The 25299-nt window shown below is 43.7% G+C and overlaps 1 protein-coding gene across 7 annotated transcripts in view; it reads left to right on the forward strand.

The window, feature by feature from the left end:
* Nucleotides 1-25299, forward strand: part of TSNARE1 (t-SNARE domain containing 1) — a 507873-nt gene that overhangs the window by 160773 nt on the left and 321801 nt on the right. For all 7 annotated transcript variants that reach the window (XM_056332139.1, XM_056332138.1, XM_056332137.1 and 4 more), the window contains 2 exons: nucleotides 12244-12321; nucleotides 21143-21212. In XM_056332139.1, coding sequence (XP_056188114.1) covers nucleotides 12244-12321; nucleotides 21143-21212 — 148 coding nt within the window. The remainder of the gene's footprint in view (nucleotides 1-12243; nucleotides 12322-21142; nucleotides 21213-25299) is intronic.

A 25299-nucleotide genomic window follows, 5' to 3' on the forward strand; every position in this document is an offset into this window, starting at 1 on the left:
ATATCAGCAATAAATCTTTAAATAACGATGTTTCAAAAATATTTGGATTCTTCATCTTTTTTGTTGGCTGTTTTCACATCGCATTCCCAACAGTTTGGGCAGTGTAAGAGTGTAAGATGAATCTTTTCCACGTTGTTTTTCAGTCAGTGCCTTTACATTTTCACATACTGTTGGCGCTGGTGTCTGTGTTTGCATTAGCACAGGACTACAGACTGTCCTAGGAATATAGCAGTGCAAACAAAAACCTGCTTTCACTCAAGTTTCATTTATATACTCCAATCGCATCATCATTAAAAAAAACCAAACAAAGCAAAACTGTTAGACATCTTAAATTGCCTTTTTAAAAAAAAAAAAATTACTTGGGTATCCTTTTAAAAACACAGGCCAGCACTGCCATAATGCTACTGCTTTGGAGCATGAAGAAGGGAACATGATTAGACTTTCCACCTTGGAAAGCAGGAAGCAATTGGATTCGATAGGGAAATTTTGCAAATGAATTGGTATTTTCCAGTACATTGGTTTATTTCAATCAAAAATGAATTGTCTTTTTATAACTCCTTCCTAATCCACTAACAGCAAAAAAAAAAAAAAAAAAAAAAAATCAAAGTGCTTTGTTTTATTTAAAAGTTACTTAACTGCGTCTTGGTAATACGTCAGATTTATGCAAAACCTTTTAGAGTTTGCTTCCCCTTTGCTTAAAAATGGAGAAAATCTCTTAATTGTAAAACTCTCCAACCAAAGCCAAAATTCTACTCTGCCAGAATTAGAAGCATCTTAATCCATTGCAAAGTTCTGCTCTGCACTTACTCTTCATAAAATTTTGCTTACAATTTTCAGTCAGTTTTGCAGTTAACCATCACTGAAAATCAACATTCTCCCTGATAGTCCCGACTGTGAGCACCTCAGCCCATGTGGCTGGCTGTGGTGGAAGGAATTCTCTGAATTACTTTATTAACTTTATATAGATTTGAGCGGGTGAAGCAGAACTGAGAATCCCACCGACTCATTTCCCATGAGCTGCCAAGCTGGCCTGACCTTCAGATCACCCTTAGCCACCATGAAGTGATGATGGGCTTTTCATTCCAGTAACAGTCTTGTGAGTCTTTGGCATTTCCTTCTGCTAAATCAACAAGAGCTGCTGTTTTTCTCATAGAAATTAGAAGGCAGTATGTTTGTTTGTTTGCTTGTTTAGTTGGTTGCTTTTATTTTATTATTTTTTTTTCTGTTGCCTAAAAAGGGAGTATAGGATGAAAACAGGGGGTTTTTTAGCAGTGGTATGGTTTAATACAGACACAGAAACTATCAGGTTTTTGTACTACAGGCCACTGTTCTTTTTCTAGCATCTTCAATAAGCTTGAGAAGAAAAAACGTGAAGAAAACCACAAGCTGTAACTTGCTGCTGGAAACGATCTTCTGTATTTTTAGTGTCCTTGCAGAAGCAGGGAACTTGGTAATAATAAATTAAAATAAACTCGTAGGGTAGTAATGTAATAAAGTCTGTTGGTTGGTTGGGACTACTTTGTTGAGGTTTTTGTGGATATTTGTCCCCCCCCAGCCCATGAGCTGGAAGCAGCCTCTGTCCAGCATTCCTGTTACATCTCACCGCTTTTGCTGTGTGACGCAGCCCATCTTCTGGATGACGCTTCATGCCAGCAGCTTGCTCTGATGCCGTTTCTGATGCAGCGTGGGATTTCTCTGCACCTAGTCAAGACTGTACACACAGTCTCTCCAGGCTTTTGGTCCTAGCTTTGCCGTTCAGGCACAAAGCCTGCCTTCAGAGCAGATTTGGGCAGGGCTGCTATGGCTCACGCCTGGCTGCATGGAACGATGCAGTGCTCACCAAGGACATCGCTCCGCTTGGCCAAGGGTCAGTGCCTGGTGGGGGCAGAATGAATGTGTGTGTCTTGGGGTTGGCACTAGAGCCAACATCTTCTCTTGGTGAACTATTTGGATATTTCTCTCACTTGCCTTTTATCCTGTGTGGTTGGGGTTTGAGGGCTGTTTTCGTTGATGACTGCTGTAGAGGATGATGTACATCTACCCTCTGGGACATAAGCCTGAAGTGGTTCAGCAAAGCTGAACACACCTTGGCCGGGCTCCCTACACGCTGGCACTGTCTGCAGTCATGCTCTCCTGGACACGCAGAGTGAGCTACCAGGCAAAGGAGATACCAGCACTAGCTATGCACCTAGAGTGTCTCCTTGCTTTCTTCTTCAGCAGTTTCTTATTTGCATATATGCTAAAGAAAGAAACAGAGGAGAATAAGAGCATCTTAACTAGAAATAATGCAAAACAAATCTGATTGAATCTTGATTGCACTGTAAAAAGACAACTAATCATAGAATGATAGAATGGTTTGGGTTGGTAGGGACCTTAAAGATCATCTAGTCCAACCCCCCTGCCATGGGCAGGGACACCTGCCACCAGACCAGGTTGCTCCAAGCCCCATCCAGCCTGGACTTGAACACTTCCAGGGAGGGGGCATCCACAGCTGCTCTGGGCAACCTCTTCCAGTGCCTCACCACCCTCTAATGTTTCCTGTTCTCTGTGAACCACTTCTTTGGTTTACACAGATCTGCATTCTTGTGGCTGAGGATTTGGTGCTGTGTTTAGAGTTGCAGGGGGAGGTTTCCCTCAGGGTAGGGCAGAGAGGATAGGAATATGGCATAGCACCCCTGGGTATAATGCTCCGTCCGAGTGGCTTAGGAAAAAAACTTCTCTCTTGGTTGATGTAAAATGGAGGTGCACAGATTATGTTCAGCCGCTTTCCTCAGCTAGGTCATGGAGAAGATAATGTCTTAAGTCTATATCTTATTTAATTTCTGAGGCTGACTTTCACTGCAAGTTAATGCTCGCCCTTTACCTTCTCTTGATTTCTGTAAGGGTGCTTCTCCATGCCTGGGATGTCCCTGGTGATGCCTCCTGTGCCACCAGAGCAGACACTTGCCAAGCTGCAAAGTTTTGTTCCCACCACGCTAGACCTCACCTGCACAAGTTTTTTGTCTGAATAGCCTTTTATAGCTCTTAGACTTCTTAGGCTTTCCTTGGGACAAGCTCCATGTTTATTATTCCTTTCAGAGATATGTATTGTATATAGAGTTATAGCTTCATTATTTTTCCTAAGTTCTTCCAAGAAAGAGCCATGCTGAACTCCAGTTAAAACTTACTAGCTCTACCAGGAGCACTTGTGCTGGGCACACCATGCACTGTAGTTCCTCCTCTGGGGACTTGTTAACTAAAGCACAAATCTCAGAGGCTTTGAAAAGGTTAATCTATTGAAACTCCACAAAGCCCAAGAAAAAAATGCATGCTTAGGTGGGATCCTTACCACCCTGAAATGATCCCCCTGCCTGCTTTACCTCCTTGGTCTTGTCCACTCGTTGAATTTGGGCCCTGCACTTGACTTAGAAGTTATAAAATTTGTCTCCTCTGGTTAATTTGCTATAGCTGTGGTAAGTGTTTCAGAGAAAAAAGTAGATGTGGGGTTTTTTCCTCTCATTTTCTCTGTATTTTTTCTGCTGGTGATCTGTGGGGAGGTAAGGTGGGAGTAAGGTATTTCTTAAAGACAAAGCTGTGGGGTGAGACCTCCTCGCTTCTCAGTTTTCTCTTGGGGAGAGGAGGAGGAGGCAGTTACTTCACTACCTAAACACATCACCCTTTCAGATGGTTGGGACAAAACAGGTCCTTCCAGCTGAGATGCCTTCAGGTTAAGCTTCATTTCTAAAACCAGGAAAATTTTATTTCCTATGTTCATGAGAACTTGGCCAAACCAGGAAGGCAATTTAAAAAATAAAATAAAATAAAAAAATGAACTGGAGTTTGTAAACGTTAATGCAAACAGAGACCCCAAGTGAACCCATAGGTAATGGAATTCTTCAGTGCCCTGACCCCATTGTGTGATAACGCGGGTTGGAAGAGGATTGTTGTGAACACCAGCTTCATCCCATTTGTTAATCCCCGTGGTGCCCCCTCTTTGTGCTGTGGCCACGCTGAGGAGACCCAGCTCATTTGTACAAGTCACTGCACAAATCAGTAGCAAAAGGCTTCAGAGCATCGCCATGTGAAACAACATCACGTTTTTCAAGGCTGATGAAAAGCGTGTTGCCTGATGAGCGTGATTTTTGCTTACATTTCCCTTTATCACTTATTTCACTCAAACATCAACAGGAGAAAATAAAAACCTCCTAAGCTTGCATGCCAGAAGCAACTTTGCAACATTACACACGATGCTGCTTCTTTCATTCCCTTCCTGTCATTTCCCTTTCTATTTTAAGCTCTTTTCCTTGAGGAAAGGGGCCTTGTCCAAACAAGCTCCTGGCAGTCCTTTCTATGGTGGTAATTGCTGAAGCATTTTTGACCATTTTCAACAGAAGAGCAGAGGTCGGGAGGTTAAATGAGTTTCCTAGGGTTTGTATGAAATGGAAAGGCAGCTGAAGACCAAAAGAGTGTTCTCACTGTGGAAGAGACTGAGGACTGGTACGAAGCATGGGATCAGACACCACAGAGTCTACAGGGAGGAGCACCCTGGGAAGCTGTTGAGTACTGGTGGCTAGAGGACTTGCCTGTCCTGTAGTCCCAGGTGGCTGTACATCCGCCAGTTTTTGCCAGTCTGTTTTCTGTAGCATTTTCTTTTTCCCATGACGATCTGCCTCTTTGTCGTTCCCCCTTTGCCTCCTTCATCTTCTTCCACCTCTTCATTTTTATGTCAATTGTGCTGGAAAAGTTAAATTAAAGACATGATTTTAGCATTTTGTTCTAGAACAAACCTCTTACTTTTGGGCCAGCAGCCAGAAGTCAATCTTTTTCTTTCCCTTGAGTTCACTTCCCAGTGTCAGAGGCACATGGCTTTTGTTGTGGATCATAGTCTTCACTAAAGAGTTACTCTCTCGGATATCGTAGGTCAAGGTCAATACTATAAAAAGCCTTCAAGGGGGGGAACTGAAGCTCTGCAATGGCTCCCCTGGTCCTTAGGAATGAACAAGGTGCGTGATGGGTGAGACTTACCCTTTCAGCTGGGTTGTGAAGGGGTTAAGCCACAGGGCTGAGTGCAGTTGTACTTCATCCTTACTGAGAGAGGTAAACTGAGGCTGTGGGGTGGATGGTTTGAAATCATAGTGAGCAGGCTTCTCCCTACCTGCATTTTACTCCTTGCAGGAGTTTCATGGTACAAAAGAGGAGTTTAGATACAAAGTACTTTATGCTGGAAGTTTCTTCAGCAAAGGATGATGTTATAATTTCAGTTAAAGCTTGCAAAGAAGCGAAGATGCAGATGCAGGAGATCTGTGGCTGCCTTTTACAGAACACAGACATAGCTCTTGGTGTTGCATTGGGGATAAATGCATTGCAATTCTGAGCTTTTGAGCTGCTTTACTACAGCCACATTAAGTATTGTAAGTAGAAAGATTGAGTGCTTGTCCTGCTTTTCCTCTTCTCCCTTTTTATTGAAGTTACCGTAATTATTGCCTCTTTTTTTTCTGCAACTTTTGATTTATTTTGGGTTTGCTACAAAATTGAGTTCAGAGAGGCAATTGACTTCACCTGGCTGCAGAAAAGCCATTAGGAGCTTCAAATTAGTGTGAAATAATTAATAGGCAAGGAAGATTAACATGGGGAACATGGGCAGTTTTCATTAACTTTAAGCGAAAGGATGTTCCTGTAGATAACTTTACCATGCATGTTGTCCTGGATGTCTAGCTATTCCCTTTGGACAATAATTATATCCAGATCACTAGAGACAAGACCCCTGTAAGCCTGCTCAGGCTTTGCATTTGGCTTGTCTTAAAGAGGAACTGAAAGACATTTCTTGCCAGCTTGCTTGGATTTGTCCTTCCCCTGCCACAACTGCTGTTGGTGGTGGCTGGAGCTAATGACTGTCACGGAGCCCAAGAGGCCCAGGGATGGCCACGTGCATCAGCAGCATTTTCTCCTTCCTGAGCAGGGTGGGAGGAAGCAGACCACAAGCTCCCAGGTTATATTTTGTTCCAAGGTTGTATTTTGCTCCAAGCACCACATCCCTCCACTGGCCAGTACTCATCGTAAGTGTCTCCTGTAGACAGACATGTGATGAATTGGAGATTATAATAGCATTGAAACATGGAAATCAGTGCACTCTGAATCTCCACTGGAATAATCGTTGCAAAAATCATGTGTAATGCTTGTATGGATTTTTAAGGTTCTCAACTACTCTCTACAACTGCCTGAAAGGAGGTTGTAATGAGGTGTGTGTTGGTTTCTTCTCCCAAGTGGCAAGTGGTAGGACAAGAGGAACCGGCCTCAAGTTGTGCCAGGGGAGGTTTAGATTGCATACTGGGAAAAATCTATTCCCCAGAAGGGTTGTTGAGCCTTGCAACAGGCTGCCCAGGGAACTGGTGGAGTCACCATCCCTGGAGGTATTTAAAAGACTTGTAGATGTGGCACTTAGGGACATGGTTTAGTGGTGGGCTTGGCAGTGTTAGGTTAATGGTTGGTCTCAATGATGGTAAAGGTCTTTTCCAGCCTAACTGACACTGTGATTCTATGATAATGTAGCAGAAAGCTTTGGGATGGCGTTGTGTGTCTGCATTTAAACCTGCTGTGGTCTCACTGATTTTTGTCTAGAGGAAGCAGTTTCTGGGGTAAACTATGCCCGAAACAGCTCCTCGGCTTGTCTTGGCAATACAGAGCTGGGCAGCCAGCTAACAATAAAACATGGTTTGTTCCCTCAGTCTCTTTTATTTACTAGCACACATATTCTTGTCAAGTTTTATTTTGAGGCAGTTTTCTGGGATGACAAGATGGGAAGGGTTAACAGCATGAAGAAGGCACCAAAGCTTGGCTGTGATGGCATCCCCTACTCCTCCTCCTCTCTCTCTGACCCTTCTTAGTGTACTGTCAGCATCATCAGACAAGGAATATCTCATACTGCTCACATGCACTTATCTCATTGTGAGGACCCTTTCTGAGAAAAGTCTTTGTTCACTGTCTGGGTGCCAGGTTGCAGAGTGATTACACCTTACAACGTAGTGAGGAAACAACTCACACTCAGTCTGGCTCTCTGAGCTCACCTGCAAACCAGTTCTGTGCACACCTGTCTGCAATGAGGGGCTGCCCAAAGCCCCCCACAGCTTAAATCCTGATCTGGGAAGAAGAGAGCTCCTCAGGTGAGCGTGGAGGGAGTAAACAGCTCGGTGGAGTGTGGACTGGCTGCAAAGGGGCTTTGCTGCGTGTAGGCACGTTCCAGGGCAGAACTTGGGTGGGTAAGGGATTGCGTGTAACCAGCACTTATGGATGCAGTGGGGGATCTCACCTGGGGTCTGTGCCTTCATATGCCACATCTTGTGATAGGACAGTATTTTCAGTGGTGATGGCTGCAACTACTTTTCTTGTGAAGGAAAGGGATTTTTGGTGTGATAATTAAAATAAGTGCATAAACAACAGCAAAACAAACCCCATTGAAAACCCAATACATGCATTTCTAGGACTGCGGCAAGTTGGGTTATAAGGCAGTGGCTCTGTCTCATTGTATTGAGTTTACGTGGCGAGATTTTGTAGTGGGGGGGCTGCAGGGGTAGTTTCTGTGAGGAGATGCCAGAAGCTGACTCTATGCAACCAAGAGAGATGAGTCAGCATGTGAGAGAAGCAGCCCTGCAGCCCCCCAGGTCAGTGCAGAAGGAGGCAGGAGTTGCTCCAGGCACCAGAGAAGATTCCCTGGCAGCCTGTGATGAAGCCCACAGTGAGACAGGCCGTGCCCCCGGCCCACGGAGCCCACGAGGGAGCAGATCCCCACACACAGCCCAGGGAGGACACCACGCCAGAGCAGGTGGATGCCCAAAGGAGGCTGTGACCTCATGGGAAGCCCACGAGGGAGCAGGCTCCTGGCAGGACCTGTGAACCCTGTGGGGAGCCTATGCTGGAGATGTCTGCTTCTGAAGGCCTGCACCCTGTGGGAAGGACACTGAAGCAGTTCATGAGGAGCTGCAGTCCGTGGGAAGGACTCATATTGGAGAAGTTTGCGGAGGACTGTCTCCTGTGTGAGGGACCCTGCACTGGAGTGGGGGAAGAGTGTGAGGAGGAAGGAGCAGCAGCGACAAGGTGTGATGAACCGACCATAACCCCCATTCCCCATCTCTGTGCACCACTCAGGGGGAGGAGGTAGAGAAAATGAGGAGTGAAGTTGACCCAAGAAGAAGGGCAGGGTGGGGGGAAAGTGTTTTAAGATTTGTTTTTATTTCTTATTACCCTACTCTTTTAACTGGCAATCAGTTTCCTGGAGCTAATCCTGTTTTGCCTGTGGTGGTAATTGGTGAGTGATGTCTCCATGTCTTTATCTTGCCCATGAGCCTTTAATCTTATTTTTTCTCCTGTCCAGCTGAGAAGGGGAGTGATTGGGCAGCTGGCATCCAGCCAAGGTCAACCCACCACACTCAGGCTGTGTAGTTCCTTAACATCACATTTGCAGCTGAGCTCTCATTGCAGTTGGCCACAGCATGTGTGAAAACCCTTTGTTTTGGTAGAGCAGGTACTTAAAAGCCCATCCTTTCCATTTGTGGCACTTACCTGAGTTTCTGTGTAGCTATTCAGGTAAAAGAAAGAAGAATTAAATATCAGAAGTGCCAATGTTAGGTGCTGAAGCTTTAACAATTGTAATAAATATAACAGGTCATCAGTACGTGCTAGGTGGGAGAAGGCTGAGCTGATAGCAGAGAAAGTTAGGTTGTCCTGCCTCTTGCCAAGAGGATTCTTCTGGAAAGCGAATGGGGAAAAGAAATGGAAATTGTAAAAATGTTTGTGGAAATGTTTAGTTAAGGAAGCTGAGGAGAAATGATGTGCATGTAGGATTCTGTAACACATCCACTGCAAAACCTTCACAGCTTTCAGGACCCAAAGTGTAAGTAAAAGTCATCTTTTCCCAGTTGTGGCCTTGAACTCTGTTAGCCTTGGGGCATGCAAAGTATTTACTGGGTATCAGCAAACTTCTACTCCTTCTTGGGGAATCATAATATTTTAGCACTCACTTGGATATAGTCAAAGACATTTAATTCTTTATTGGACACAAATGTACTTCACATTCACTTTTCTTTGCAGTCTTGGTATGTCTTCACTTAGCTTGGCAGTACAGATGCACTTCTGCTTTGCTTTGTGCTGCTGTTTTGTAATTTGTTTTGCTTGTCTGCTTGAACTGCTGAAATCTCCATGAATAGTTACATCTCTGCTCGATGTGTGTAACCTTGAAATCAGAGCAGTTAAAGCAACCTCCTTGTTACTATTCTATTTCCTAAACCAAAACCAAAATAAATCCAGAACTGACAGCATGCTGTAACATGAAATAAAAGTCCAGAGGCAGGAAACTGCAAGCCAGATTTGATGCAGTTCTCAGATATGCTCTTCTCCAATCATTGCATTCCCAAAGCAATTGTTTGGAAATTCTGTCCAAAGGTTGCGCCTGCCTTTGCAAATTAAATGACAGTACACTTATTTGAGGTGTGGGGGTGATATGGCGTGCTCTGTTAGACGGTTATGGATTGAGATTTCAGGCCTTCACGGGGGAGTTCATCATCTCACAGTCCTCTTGCATTTGACTCAAATAAATATGCTGAAGCTTAAAAAGTTTATTTCCACGTCTTCAGAGTATGATCCTCACACATTGTCTTATTGCATTTTGCCTCTTTTTCCATTGGGGAAATGGGGTATAGGGTAAGCAAATTCGTCTCCCCAGGGAGGGCTGGATAAATCCCACCCTCCTAAATAAGTACCTGTATTTCTGGGTAGTTTTTATCTTTATGGACCAACCCTGGAAGCACAGTGTTACTCAGTGTTTCTTTCTCATGGTGTTGCAGGGACTCTGAAGCCGAGGTGTGCATAGTTCATGCAATTAAATGGGTATTTCTCCTGCTTTTTGCAACATTTGGGATATTTCATCTCTGCTTTTGGGGTGTTTTTGGCTTTTTAAGTGACTTCCCAGAGGTCGCTGCTGTATGCTGTGAATCTGCAGGAGTGTTCACATGTGGGAACACTTTGAAGTCTGCAGTCCATATTATTTGGGGGGATTTCATGTAATATAATTGTTAGCTATGTGCTTGTAATTCAGGACATCAAGGATTTCCAGCCCTTACTTTGATTGCATCGTGGTCCATCTGAGGCTTCATTCAGCAAAGTACCTAAGTGCATATGAACGCAGGGTCACTGGGCCAGGCTAAAAATCTTTTGAGACAAATTCAGTATTTCTAAGGAAAGAATGGAAATAATAGGTAAATAAACCCTTCTCTTTCCCACAAAAAAACTCACATCCATCCAAAAAAACTCGTATCACAAAACGTGTGGACCAGTCCTCTCGGCATGCATCTGCAAACTTAGCCAAGCTGAAGCCATGTTCTGGCCGCCCATCCTCTGGAATTACTAAACCTAAGCATGTTGGCACACTGAAAATCCTGGAAAAAAACCTCCTGATACTGGGGTCAACGCAGTTTGTGAAGATCTAAAAATCTTATCCTGTGCTGCTCTTTTACCAGTGATTTAATGAAAGTTTGATCTTGTTAGTAACAAGTGTAATTCCTGGGGGATGGGTAAACCCAAGCTAATATCTCGTGCTATATAGCCTTATATATAAAGCAAAGGAAAGGAGTGTCTCGGACAGCTGATCTAGGAGGAACTGCAGGAAGAGAAGAGCAGGAAAATCTCTAGCAATGATCCATTGTGCATTTGGATTTAACACCGTTTAATGCCCCGGATTTGTGTCAATGTGGCAGACTGATCCAAGACTTTATTTATGGTTGTTACAGGGCTGAATTGTCTCATGAGTGTTGCTGTGAGTGAGACGTGTGAGGAGCAGTGGAAGATCCCCCAATTGCACTGTTTGGAGGTGGAGCTGGTTCTCAAGCACCAAGAGATGCGTCCTCAGGACTAACCTGAGCAATGCATCAAAGGGGCTTCTCATTTTGTTCAATATTCATGGTTTTCACCTTGCTCCATCGCTGACTTTCTGATCTTCCAAAAGCAGGATGGATGTATGGTGTATATTCCCAGCTTAGGGAAATCTGGTGAAGGGATGCAGGATATGTCGTACTTACAGTCTGCTGACTTGAAATTAGGAATTGTAGCTCCTGTTCGAGTTTCTGTAATGCTTCAGCTCAGAGGAGCAGCTTGCTAATAGCAGAGGCTGCTGGAATGGACTGTAGTGTGTTGGGTGAACAAGACCTGCAGTGCTTTTGGACTTGACTAGAGTTTCAGGTAAGAGTAGCTTCTGGGAAACGTACAAAAGCTGACCTGGGTGGGAGGCAGAATAGGGCTAAACCACAGGAAAATCTATTGTAAAGCTGGTGCCAAAGACGCAGATGTAAATGACTGTTGCTCTGGTGACTATTGCCAATCTAAAACCAAACACCTGTTTAAAGCTTATTTAAACCACGCATCCTTTTCTCTGTAATATAGCCCAGTCCAAACTCATATCAATTCTTCTTTGGGGATGATGAAGCTGTGGAGGAGCCCTGGATAGTTTCAAAGTTGGGAAACGAAGCTAACAAAACCAACCCAACCCTACCACCAAACCACAAAGCCCTACAACATTCAAATCCTCACTTCATTGTTCTCCATGTGGAGCAGGTTTGGGTACCTTGGCCAAAGTGGGACCTTGGGCATGAAGCTGAGAGGTCATCTGGGCAACGGCAATAGCAGTTCCTGGCACTGACTCATTGACCCTTGCAGCTGGGCTGCCAGGAAGAAGGGAAGCCTCTCTTGGGGGCTGGAAGATGAATGTGTGGAGTACCCAGCTGGGCTCCCATCTCCCTCCTGCCCCAAAAGCCTTGAGCCCACAGAGCAGTTACGCTCTGCTCACTGCTTCCTCCCTTTCAAGAAGGCAGGACCTACTTGTATGCCTTCCTGCTCTGGAAAGCGATGGTTGACCATCCTGTTGTGCTTGTGGTTTCTCGTTCGTTTGTGGCTTTGATACTTCCATGTAATAAATGAGCAGAAATAATTTATATTCCAATTGCTAATAATTCATACAAATGCTGCCTCAATCCATGTGAGCCATGTCTGCTGCTTTGCAGCATCATCCTTACTGTCCTGATGGTGCTGGGTTGCCTGTCCAGTGCCAGCGGCACAATTAGATATGGTGTAAGGCTACATCAGGCCATATACTGGGGCTGAATTTCTGCAGTGAGGAAAAACCTGCATCCTCCTTCAAAAGATCAGCTGGGAGGTGAGTGCCTTTCAAAGTGATCTGTGGTCCCCAGTATTAATATATCTTCTCCTTTTTTGTCTTCACAGCCACCCAGATTGATCCCAGCGAACTACAGGAACTTTTTCAGGAGACTTCAGCCAATGTCTTCCGAATTAACTCCAATGGTGCGTATAATGAAAGGTCTCCTAGTCAATTGTGTGCTGTCCTGCTGATAACTCGTGTGCATATACGTGGTGTATGGCAGCTCCTGTTGTCAGGGAGCAAATATTAATACAGTTTTTTCTGCTGCTGCATCTCACAAGCACCAGCACATGTCCAATACACAGTTCTTTATAAGATGTAAAAATATTCCACCATATGTTCCATTAAATAGGCACAGATATATTCCAATCCTTGCTGAGACCATATCCTTTTCTATTTTTAATTGTGTCATCTGTTACAATAGGGAGTTAGAGCGCAGAAAGGTGGAACAAGCCAGACTCGTTTTCTAATGTGTTGCAGCACTACTGCATTCAGAGCCTGGCATATGAGCTTGCAAAACATCTATCTCCCTTATAAAAACACCAACACCAAAACTCTTCTGTTATTCTTCATTCTGTAAAATGAGCAGGGATGCTATTCCTGCTCATGTCTCCCTGGACCCTAGAGATACAGAGTGCTTCTCCCCTTTGGAGACATGCTCTGGCTCATCAGTTTTGTTGTGTTGGGCTGGAGGGATGTATTTTGCACACAGTTATAAACTAACATTGCAGAATGGTAGTTAATGTCATGGTATCTCAGTTCTGAAATACACTAGTATCAGACAAAAATCTAAAATTATCAGGTGCTGATTTTACAGTGGTCCCTGAAATTGCTTCTGAATCACCTGGACAGCTTCTCTGTCTAGTCTCTTCTGTGTCTATGGAGACTGGCTGGGCGACAGAGGTGCCTGGCCTAGGTATAAAGAAAGGATCTTACTGCCTCCTTATTTCTGTAATTATTCCCCCACGTGTCCCAGGGCTAAGGCCTTGGTCCTTGTAGCAAGGAATCCTTGCTAGAAGAAGGATGGGAAGTAAAACTTCCAAAACATAGTTGTCTCTTCTTCAGAGAAACATAGTTGTCTCTTCTTTAGAGGAGTTGTGTATGGTCCATCTGCCAGGAAAATTCAAGCACCATTTCTGTGACTAGAATGGATTGGTAAGTTTGAGTTTACTTTCAGCTATCATCACCTTGAGCTCCGGACCTCCTGCAACATGGATGTACCTTTCCCCAAGAAGCACTGTGAGCCTCATTGCTGCTCTCTGCTATCCCAGAAGGTGAAGGCCTGAAAGCAATGTAGGCTCCATGAAGTTGTGCAACTGCCCAAGGAAAATAATTGTTCACACTTTCCTTTGTGCCTTGAATTGGAATAACCCTATGCAACAGGACAGGATGAGTGCTGGCTGGCTATAAAGCTGTTTTGAAGAGAAGACCTGGGAGTACTGGTTAACCACAAGTTGAACATGAGTTAACAGAAATCATGTTCTTGTGTCTAATTACTTAAGAGGAGACTGTAAAGTAGGTGGAGCCATAACCTCTCCGATGTGCACAGTGGAAGGAGGAGAGGCAAAGGGCAAGTGAAACACAGGATATTCCAACTCAATGTGAGGAAAAAGGCTCTGCCCATCAGGGTGTTCAACCAGTGCAACAGGACCCCAGAAAGGCTGTGAGATCTCTATCTCTCAAGATACTCGGAGCTTTAGAAGACCCTCAACAACTTGCTGTTGAGTGGACCTTTTCTTAGCAGAAGGTTGGACTAGAGACCTCCAGAGATCCCCTCCAACCTGCATAAGTCTATGATTCTTCAGTATTTTGTCAGAACTTCAATTACTGCATATACAAGATGATTCTGAATGGGTCAAAAGCAAAATGGGAGATATGCAAACACAAAAAAATATTTATTGTTCATTATTTTTCAAAGGAGTTACTGATAGAGGCTTTAAAGTTGTTTAAAACACTTGTTATTCATAGTTTTTTGGCAAACTGCTTGGATATGACAAGTTCAACAGCTTTCTTCACAGGGCAGAATCTGAGAAATTCAGCCATTGAAAGTCATCTTTGGGTTGCCAGTGGTATTTGTCCACTGGGATACTGGAGATAGACTGGAGATACTGGTGGGATAGACATTGCTTGGGGTGAAGGACAAACATGCACTGCAGAAGGTGGAAAAAAATCATAGAATCATAGAATATTTGAAGTTGGAAGAGACCTCTGGAGGTCATCTTGTCCAACCCCTTTGCTTGTGCAAGCCCACCTAGAGCTGATTTTCCCAACACCAGGTCCAGATGGTGTTTGAATGTCTCCAGCGATGGAGGCTCCATGACCTGTCAAGGCAGCCTGTGCCAGTGCTTGGTCACCGTCACAGTAAAAATGTGTTTCCTGATCTTCATAGGGAACATCCCACATCTCAGTTTGTTCCTGTTGTCTCTGCTCCTGGCACTGGGCACCGCTGAAATGAGCCTGGCTCTGTTCTTATTGCACCCTCCCTTCAGGTATTAAACATCAGTAAGATCCCCATTCCACCTTGTCATTTCCAGGCTAAACGGTCCCAGCTGTCTCAGTCTCTCCTAATAGGAGAGATGTTCCAGACCCTTAATTTTCTATGTGGCCCTTTGCTGGACTCTTTCCAGTAAGTCCATGTCTCGCTTGTACAAAGGAGCCCAGAACTGGAAACTACTCCAGGTGTGACCTCACCAGTGCCAAGCAGATGGGAAGGATCGCTCCCCTAACGTGCTGGCAATGCTTTGCCTAATGCAGCCCAGGGTACCATCCGCCTTCTTTGCAGCAAGGGTGTATTGCTGGCTCATGTTTAACTAGGTGTCCACCAGGACCCACTTTTTTCTGGGCTTTTCCTTGAGAAAACTCCAGTGTGGTGACCTGAGCTTGGGGCCCCTGTGGCAGCTTGGACCTCCTAACTGTGATCCTTGGTAGTTGGATTACGGACAGGTGTATAACCACATTGTAACACACAGAAAGAAATACCTGGATTAGGTATCAACCTTGGTTGCTCCAGCACTAATACTTTTGACAATGGTAGTGATGAATGGTAGCGGCACTTCTGCTGCCAAACCAAGGGCTCAGTGTGACATTTTGCAACCTGCTTGTGACTCTGTGTCTGCTATTAAAATCCAAACTAGCCAGGTTAGGGCTGTCTTGATACATCTCTGTGCTGTAATAAACTCCTACTGTAGTGAAATTTATCTTGAGAAGACCTTAAGATGAGTGGTACATCTTTTTTGAAGTGCCGTGGTCCAATTTCTATTTTTATTCATTGTTAGAATTGCATTAATCCATTCAATTAGGTTTTAAGCAATTTCAGGTGGTCTTTGTTTTTCTTCTGGAGATGACATAGAGTGCATGATGATGTGCTTTCTGTTAAGAGTTACCTGCACTGAGTGCTCTGTGAAGCAGGTAATGACAGTGCCTGTACTTAAAACTATTTTGAAAAATTGGAGAGGGTATAGAGAAGAGCTGCGACAACTGTTTGAAGCCTGCAAATCAGACTTTAAAATGCATGCCATCTGAACTTCTGTTTGAGACATCTAAGAGGACTTGATCATGGTGTGTAAGTACCTCTCTGGGAAGAAAGACGTCAAATAGATAGCATAGGGCTCATTAATCTAACATTCTCGCACATAACAAGATCAGGAGATAGGAGTCAAAGCTAGACAAATTCAATCTTTCTGTATGAGGATAACTAGCCATTAGAACTCTATATGGAGGGGATGTGATGGATTTGGCATTGCTTCGAACCTTTAAATCAAGATTCGAATGTCTTTTTATAAGATATACTTTAGTCCAGCTACACTCTACAGTCTTGATGTAGGATTGAAGGGACAAAATTTTATGGTAGGAAATCAGATTGGATAATCAGAATTGCTCTCTCTGGCCTTTAAAATCTATGAATCTATGAATTTATAATGCCTTTTAAAGTGCTTTTAGGTTGAAGAAATGCCCATAAGATACTCTACTGTTGTTGCGCTCTTCACCACCCATATTATTTTTCTGTCTGCTCAGGTCAGTTCCATTCAGTTTGTATGTGACTTCTTCGTAGCCTTTTCCCAAAAAGCGCATCTTTTCAGGAGAGGAATGCTGAGTGCAGTGCTAAGATTTGGAAGAGCTAATCCACATTAGGTAAAGAATTTGGCACGGTTATAAAATGGGAAAGGATGCCCTTGATCCTTTATGCCCTATACAGCTATACTGTATGGTCTTTTCAGGAAATTCAGTAAGCCCTGTCTGAGAGCATGCAGCAAAAGTCAGTGTCGTTGTTTGTGTACCACCACGCGAGCGGCTGAGCAAGGAACGAGCAGCTGCATTGCAGATGCTCACCAGAGGTTGGTTTGTACTCCTCTTGCGCTGGGCATGATGCGTTGAATGATCTACAGGATTGCATAAATTAAATCACCACTCCCGTTTTCCTTCTTTTCTTGCCTTACTGCAGCCTTTTTGGGGTTCTCCAGGTTCCCCATGGTGTTTGGAGACCAAACCATGCACCTGGAATGCTCTTCTCCCTCTTGGGATGATGAAGATGTCACAAGCTCCCAGTGCTATTTGTGTGTTGTTTAGATTCCCAGAATACCAGGGTGTGGGCAACCTTGGCTGTATTTTTCCTGGTTTTGGGTAACTGTTAAGAACTATTTTTAATGAAACAAGTCAACTTTGTACTGGGATTGTAAAGCACTGGGGTTTTTGTTGGTTTGTTTTTTGTTTTTTTTTTAATTGAATAACACTACAGAAGTAATAATCATTGCACTCTTTGTCTGTCTTTGCTTTCCCTACTCTTTTTGCTGAAGTCTGAGCCTTTGGGGTGATTTAAATTCTTGGACAGTTCAGAACTTTCCTCTTGGCCAAGGGGGATCTTCGCAGCTCTGAGCTGATTTTGGCTGATCTCACGTATAAATATCTCCTGCTCCCTTTTTCTGCTGTGAAAATGAACGTCTTCATGTGTAGAATAAGAATCTTAGCCAGGACAGCTGGTTCTGTTTATGTGCTACTGGATCACTCTCCTGCCAGGTTGTGAGCTCACAGACTCCCCCCCTCCCCCCTTCCCCTTTACAACAGTGTCAAGGGGTAGGGTGAGGTTTTTCCTCTTCTTTGCACCTGCCTTCTTTCTCTGATTCTTTGGGGACTGTCCCTGTTGAGTGTAGGGAAGGTTATCTGATAGTGCTTTGACTTAATGCAAGTTTTATGGAGTTTTTTGTTTAGCTGATTTTTTCTTTCAAGGAAAAAAAAAAAACCAAAAAAAACCCAAACCCACAAAAAGAAGCTCAAATACTCTCTGAATTTGTCTTATTGATGCCTTTTTTCCTACTTATTTTTATCAAGGTTTTGCATTTTTTCCAGTGTACAGCTTTTAGCTGCCTCTCGGTATATGCCTTATAAATAAGTGAAATAACCCTCGTAAAAGGGGTCGGTTTGGTGCATCTTGTCTAGAGGGCTGATCAGTGGAGGATATACTGGAGGAATCAGGCCTGTTTTGGCCAGATGGAGAATCTGAGTGCTCTAATGGGCCTCTTCCCTCTCTAATTCCTGTTACTTGCTCATTAATGACTCCCTGTGACTGGTTGGTGCCATGCGCAGTCCCATTACCTTGATCTGAGAGGCTGAGCAAAGGATTTTTCAGCATCCCCCAGGTGTGATAACATCTCCGTTGCCATCTGAGGATTGTTTCTTATCCCCCATTGATTTTAGGGATTGTGATGGCATAGACAAATGGAGCCAAACTCTCAGTTTACGTAAATCATTGCAGCTGCAACAGCAGTGAGCTCTTCTGAGTGCCGTAGCCCGGAGGACTAGCGCATGCCTTATAAAATTCAGCATACAAGGCTTTTAAAGCAAGATGTCAGTTACACCACTGGCTTCACAGCATCTCTCCAGCACAGATTGACATGGTGCTTCTTTGGTAGAGTTACTGCTGGCGTGGTCAGAACTGGTAAATTTTGGGGGGATTTTCTTCATCGAGCACAGGAATGACACAGATTTTGATAGAGCGATTCTTGGTCAAAGCAAGTTAGATTTACCCCAAAACAGCTCAGTCTCCCTAAGAACCAGTAGACTCAAGCTGGAGTCTCAGTCCTGCTATTTCCCAGGTAGAAGTGATATCATGTGCCTACCTGTGGCTGTTCCAGAGTGCGTACCTTGTCCTTTTGGGATAACTGACCTTTATGTAAGTATGTAAATACTATGCTCACATTATAATATTAGATCAGATTTTAGGATAGGGACTTGCATCTCCGTCATTTTGTCACCTGACTGACAAGCACTTACCTCTTCTTTTGCATTCCTGTCTTGGATTCTTTTGCCTGCATTTCTCTTTTCCAAAATATTTAAGAAATGTGAAAGCTCTTGGATTTGCCTCAGTGTAAAAGGGTGTGTGTGTGAAGTCTGGAACACCTCTGTGCAATAAGAAAGCGGCTTCCTACTCTGATCTTCTCCAAAGTAGGCAATAGCAAAGGTCTGTACTGTTTTTGCAAAGAACTGCTTGCATATCAGATCTGTCTTCCATTGACCTCATCTTCATTTGTAGGAAGACACTGGCAGAGTAGCTTTCACTTTGAGTTGCCCTGATGTTGCAGCTCAGCTTAGAAAGGTGCCTGGATGCTGTAGTTGCGGTTTTCCCTTCTGGAGTTGCACACGTCTTAACACATTCTTAGAAATTCAATGGCTGCACAAGTGCTTCCTCTACCTTGACTTGATATCTGTTCTCCAAGGACCACACTCTACTTTGTTCCGAAGGGTTGATGGGCCCAGAGATATTTTTAGATGATGCTGCACTGGGTCTGGCTGAGCCCCACGGCAGCCCTCACGGTGCTGTGCTTGTACCGGGAGCTAGGAAGGTGGTGATAACGCACCAGGGGGTTGGCTGCTGCTGAGCAGCGCTGCACAGCATCCAGGCTGGCTCTCCAGCATTCCCCCCGCCTCACCAGTAGGCTGGGGGTGGGCGAGACCCTGAGAGGGGATATAGCCAGGACAGCTGGCCCAAAGTGACCGATGGGATGTTCCATACTATAGGATGTCTGCTCAGATATAAAAGATGAGAAAAAGGAGGAAGAAAGGGCATTCATTATTTACGATGTTTGTCTTCAGGAGCAACCACTACACGTATCAAAGCCCTGCTTCCTAGGAAGTGGCCCAACATCATCTGCTGATGGGAAGTAGAGAATAACTTCTTTTGTTTTCCTTTGCTTCCTTGTGCACAACTTTTGCTCTTGCTTTATTCTATTGCTTCATTAAACCACCTTTGTCTTGACCCACAAGGTGGGGTTTTTTCCATCTTACTTTCTCCCTTCCTCTTCTGCTGAGGAGGGGAGTGATAGAGTGACTTGGTGGGCACCTCGTGTCCAGCCAAGGTCAACCCACCACGGATGCGAAATATTGTCTTTGAAAGGGACAATATATAGATTGCATGGGAGATTGATTTCTTAAGACCAGGGAGGAGGGAAGAAAGGGAAATATAGTATCTGTGAGATCTAAGTTTATTCTTTAAAACATTGTGTATCCAGCAAAGGATAATAATTATTAGCTCAGTTGTAGACAATTCCTTGAGGCTTTATCTAACTGAATTGCCAAATTCTACACTAAAATCTGTTACTGCGATCTAGCAAGTAGGGTGAAAATATATAGTGGTATCTAAGCTTGTTTTGAATATTCATGTTGTTCAGGCACATTAGTTAGTTTTTATACTGTTTAGTGACTTTTAGTGTCAACCCAATGAAGCCCAAAAGAGAAAAAGGGATTTTGTCTGCCAGATGAAGTATAATTCTATGACTTCTTCAAAGTTGCAGGCCAAGTCCAAGTCTGCACAGTCATTAAAACAGAGGATTTCTTAAATTTCTATGGAAATAATTGAGCCATGTTTCTAATCTGTTCTTTTTTCCTTCCTGAAATACTGAAGCGTGACTGATAAGGAGTTATGAGTTTTTGCAACTGGAATCGTCCTGAGAAAATCCCACATGTAAATATCAAGAATGTCATTTATTTAGCATCCTTCATTGTGGAAGATCCTGAAGTGCTTTGCATACTTGATATGCAAAGTCTAAAAGTAGTGACCTGCTGTTAATATGAGAGTGAATTTGAGACAGTGAATGTGTAAGGGTGTAAAAATGCAACAGTACTAGATTTCAGCTACTTTTTTATACACAAACATATATTTCTTAAATCTGAAGTCACTGTGTATTGCAAAACATACCATGCTTCCAGCTTCAAGCTGCTCTTAGGGTAGAGTATTCTCCTCTCCTGATGGAAAAGCCCAAGAAGCTCTCTAGCTTAAACACAGGAGGTGATCACAGTGAAGCACTCCATTTTATCTGAGCCAAAACATAGAAAAGATTTTGAGTGTTGAAGTCTTGAATAATGAGATAGAAGACATCAGAATGGACAACAGTGTTCTGCCTCTTAATCGCCTTTCAGAGGAATTAATCATTATTATGCAATTTCTTGCCTCTTCATTTAGGGCACATTTCCAGCTGGAGGTGCTCCATACACAGTTCTCTGGGGCAGTGTACCTCCTGAGGGGTGTACCCCCTGAGGATGATAAGCAGCGGCTTCCCACTCCCAAGAGTGCTCCCCCAGTCTCCTGGCAGAAAGCACAATTCCAGCCCTGGGAATTCCATGCCATTGCTGTAACATGAAGAGTTAGAAAGTTTGAGACTGGAGGAGTCAGAGATCTGTGCCAGGTCCATGGGACAGAGTTTTTCTTGCTGTTAAAAGAAGTCATACCCCATCATGTCATAGTACATGATACATGGCTTCACCATTTATGCATCCAAGGAACCCAGTTTATCCATTTTGGGGTAACAGCTATTGCTAGATGTTCTCCCCTTTGTCTCCTGTGTCCCTTGTCCAAACACTACTTCACTGTATTGTTTAGAAAATAAAATTAAAAGACAAACGAATAAAAATCCAATATTTTTTCACTGTAGAACTGTACTAATTCCTTATGGTTTTATTCTCTGCTGTTGACAGTGACTGCTTTGGAAAGAAGCCTCCGATCTTTGGGGACCTCAAAAGATACTCAAGAGCTGCAGGATGGACTGTGAGTTTGTTTTGAAGTGCTGCAGATCTTGCTTTCTCTCAGCCTTTTCTTTTTCCTCACCTATCCTCACCCTTTCTTCTGTCTTGTTTTTATAGCTGGACACTTTTTTGTCAGGCTTACTTCGTTTTGTTTTTTTTTTTCCTTTCTGTTGGTGATTAATGATGGTAGGATGTGTATTGATCATATAAAGCTTTGCTTGTGCTGGTTTCAGGTGGCAGAGAATGGTAGGTAGATAACAGAAAATGATGGGCCACAGTAAAAATGGCTTTTCTGTGGCTGTGTATGTGTTGTTATTTTTTGTTGTTTGTTGTTTTTTTAATTTAGTTTTATTTATTTTTAATGTGTAGCCAGTGTAGGATGCTACACTGGTCTCGGCTGAGATTAGACTTAATTTTATTAATATATTATTAATAATAGTATGGGGCTGTGTTTTGGATTTGTGCTGGAAACAGTGCTGACAACACAGGGATGTCTGGTTCCTGCTGAGCAGCGCTCACACAGAGCCAAGGGCTTTGCTGCTCCTCACCCCACCCACCAGCCAGCAGGCTGGGGGGGCACAAGGAGCTGGGAGGGGACACAGCCGGGACAGCTGACCCCAGCTGACCCCAGGGGTATTCCAGGCTGTATGACAACATGCTCAGCACATACAGCTGGGGGAAGAAGGAGGAGGGGGGGAGGGAACAATCAGTATGATGATGTTTGCCTTTCCAAGTCACCCTTATGTGTGATGGAGCCCGGCTGCCCTGGGGATGGCTGAGCACCTGCCTGCCCATGGGAGGTGGTGAATGAATCCCTTGCTCTGCTTTGCTTGTGTGTGTGGCTTTTGCTTTACCTGTCTTTATCTCAATCCAGGAGTTTTCTCACTTTTACCTTCCTGAATCTCTCCCCCATCCCACCGAGGGAGGTAGGTTAGGGTAAAATGAACATGAGGCTGCTGGGAATTAGTTAAACACCACAGATGCTTGTGTAGCTTTTTCCTTCTCACCACTGCTCCCCACTTTGCCAAAACGCATGGACCCAAGAGAAGGAGAATAAAAAAAGGAAAGGGCAAGAAGATATTTTATAGAAGGAGAAGTATGTTGTGGTGTTGAAACGTGCGTCACGTGGCACAGCACTAAGAAAATGGAAACTTCAGTTTCACTTGCAATAGTTACAGTTCATTACACACTCTTCTATATATGTGTATACACAAACACGTGCAGTTAGTTTTCATTGTATGCATGCTAATTAAAGAATTAAAATGGCTTTTCCAAATGTAGCACAATTTATTAAAGCTGCTTCCCTTAATGCATCTTGCATGCTAAAACCAAGTACTTGGAATGTGGCTCTGATTTTGCGAATATGACTGTAGTTCCTGCTGCGATTGGGCTGTGAACAAAGGGGAGAATTTGATTTCTATTTTGTTATATTGGCTTTATACATTATAATTTGCCTGATGGACTTGACTGACCTTCTCAAAGCAATATAAACTCTCAGACTGGTTTGCAGTCTCTATCCCCTTTCCGATTCATTGCCTTCATCAGTGAATTGGATCTGCCCTAATTCACATACACTCTGGTTTGCAAACTTGGGGGTTAAAAATAGTAATAGTAATAATAGTCAGAAGACTTGGAACTAAATTTAAGAGATTGGAGAGAATGTAAGAGTAAAAACTCAGTCTGTGGAGACTGACGTAATCATGAAAGATGTTTACATGTACAAAACTATTTGGACCATAAACCACTTTAATAAGTGATGGAGATCCTTAACCCAGGAAAGCCTTTGTCATTCAGAGCAGCGATTGTGCTTGCACTTATAAACTATTATTTTTTTGTAATTTAATAATCAATTCCTTGACTCTTTGGAGCACTTCAAAAACATGGCTACATGATTTTCTTCTTTCTTGAGCAGTTACATAAATAGATGCATAATGCACTAATTGCAGTAATTATTTTTCATCTCAGAATTATCATTAATTGTCCAGATAGCTAAATGCAGCTTATTTTAATTTTAACTGTGCTTCCCTGCCCCTGTCATCGACCCCAGAATTCCTCCAGCTGTCTCCTTCCACCCTCCTGGTTCCTCCCCTCTCCCTGTGCTGTAGCAGGAGGTCTCTCCTGATTTCTCCCTTTTGGCTTGTTGAATCTCTGGACCAAACAGTTCCAGGGTGCCAACCCAGGGAGGACCAGCAGTTGTCTGCCCCTCAGTCCTCCAGTTTTTTCATCCTGTCTTAACACTGATGTGTCCTTTGTGTTGCCCCTATTTAGTCACCAGATGCATGCAGGCAGCCTTGAATGCTCTACAAGCATCTCTGCCTGTCTTTCATGAGAGCTGCACCAGCGAAAAGCAGCATGCCATGAATCACAAGACCTGGCAGTGCTGCATATATCTCTATGTTCAGGAGCAAGCAGAGGGTCAGCTCTTCAGGTGAGACCTTTAGGGCAGCATTTTCTGCTTCCCCGGCTGTAAATCATGGCTTAATCTTCCTTCTTTGCCACTTGACCCCTTTCCTTCAAAGGTTGATTCATGTTTCTCCTTGAATATCCTCTAACTTGGGAGATGGTTGGGGAACAATGAGGGGAACGTTTGATAGGTTTATAGCCTTGGCTATTAGGAAAACAATAGTGTCTGTGAGTATCTAAATAGTAAAAATGCCACGCTTTCTACTTTCATGCTAACTAGGTGACTAAGGCTCTGCCTAAAATGAGATGGTTAGGGAGGCGGGGGGAGGCAGAGTTTGTGACTAGGGATTCTTGGTGAATAGTGGTCCTGCCGCATGGGACATTTGGCTACCATAGTCCGTATACTGCAAAAGTATTGGCTTACCTAGCTTCAGGGTCCTGCTAAACCAGAAGAAAATAGAATTGCCTGACTCCTTTTCAAATTCATGCAGACCTTCTGCCTCTTATGCACAGGATGTATAAAGGCATCAGATGAAGGCAAGCTTCTTACTGTCAAATTGGGCCTTTCCCATTTCTGAAATGGTTTATCTCCCTTTGATAGCTGAGTCATTTAGAATAAGGACTGTATCTGTGGCAAGTGAATTTGGGAGATTTCATCCCAAATGGAGTGCTAGCTCTAGTCAGCCAAGCAGTCTTGGTTGCTGCTGTGTGAGTAGGGTATATATGAGACCCAACAGTGAATAATCTTGGTCAAGTCTCTTCCCAGAGCCAGCACAAATATTTGTGTGCTATGCACTTGGAGCTGGAATTCCTGGCAAGGGAAACATAAATGCTCGTAAGAAGCTCTGCATGGAGTTGGTGGAATGCACCTGACCCTGGATTAACTGGGAAGGAAATGGGAGCAAAAGAAAAAAAGGGGCATGTAGCTAGGGTGAATAGCTAGGGCCAGCAGGCAATGCTGACAGCTTTCTCCACTGATGTTTGCCTACAAAGAGCTTGTTAAGTACTGATATGTTGCAGGAAAAATCAACTGGTTTTTTTTTTGTTTTTTTTTTTTTCTCCTCCTGACCTTTGGTTTAATAATCTAAGCTCCCAAGGCATTTATCTGCCTCCTTAGCCAGAGGGTGTGGGATGAGGGAGTTCTCCAACATTAGGCACTGAAGGAAACTAGCTTTTAATTTAGGTAAATAAAATTAAACGCTCAGATAAAGTGCTGTCTGCAAAAGGCAGTGAAAACTAGTCTCTGCTCTTGGGATTGGGTATGTCTGCTTAGTCTTCCAACACCCTCAAGAAAGAGCCTGGAATTGAAAGCATCCCTGTAACCTTGGCAATGCTCTCTGAGAAGTGTGGTGTGCTCCCCTGTATCAGTCTTGCTTATGTTTTGTTCATTACTGACCAAGCACACCAGGGGTGAAGCATGGCTTTGCCCAGCAACAGACAGAGGCTTGGGTCCAGAGGTATCCCCTATAAAATGTTGCTATGAGGATAAGGCTTACCTGTGTGACACCAGATTATTTTTCTTTTTACTGAGAACAGAATTTGATTTAACAAATGTAAACCCAGCAATTTTTTAGGGGTGGGGTGGGATGAGGGAATCTTGCATTTCTTAACAACCTGACACAGTCCTGTTGTGACTGGGTCACAAGTGGTGTTCCCCAGGGCTCAGAATTGGGGCCATTCCTGTTTAATATCTTCATCGATTATCT

Source organism: Falco biarmicus, chromosome 3 (genome assembly GCF_023638135.1).
Source record: "Falco biarmicus isolate bFalBia1 chromosome 3, bFalBia1.pri, whole genome shotgun sequence".
Lineage (NCBI taxonomy): Eukaryota > Metazoa > Chordata > Aves > Falconiformes > Falconidae > Falco > Falco biarmicus.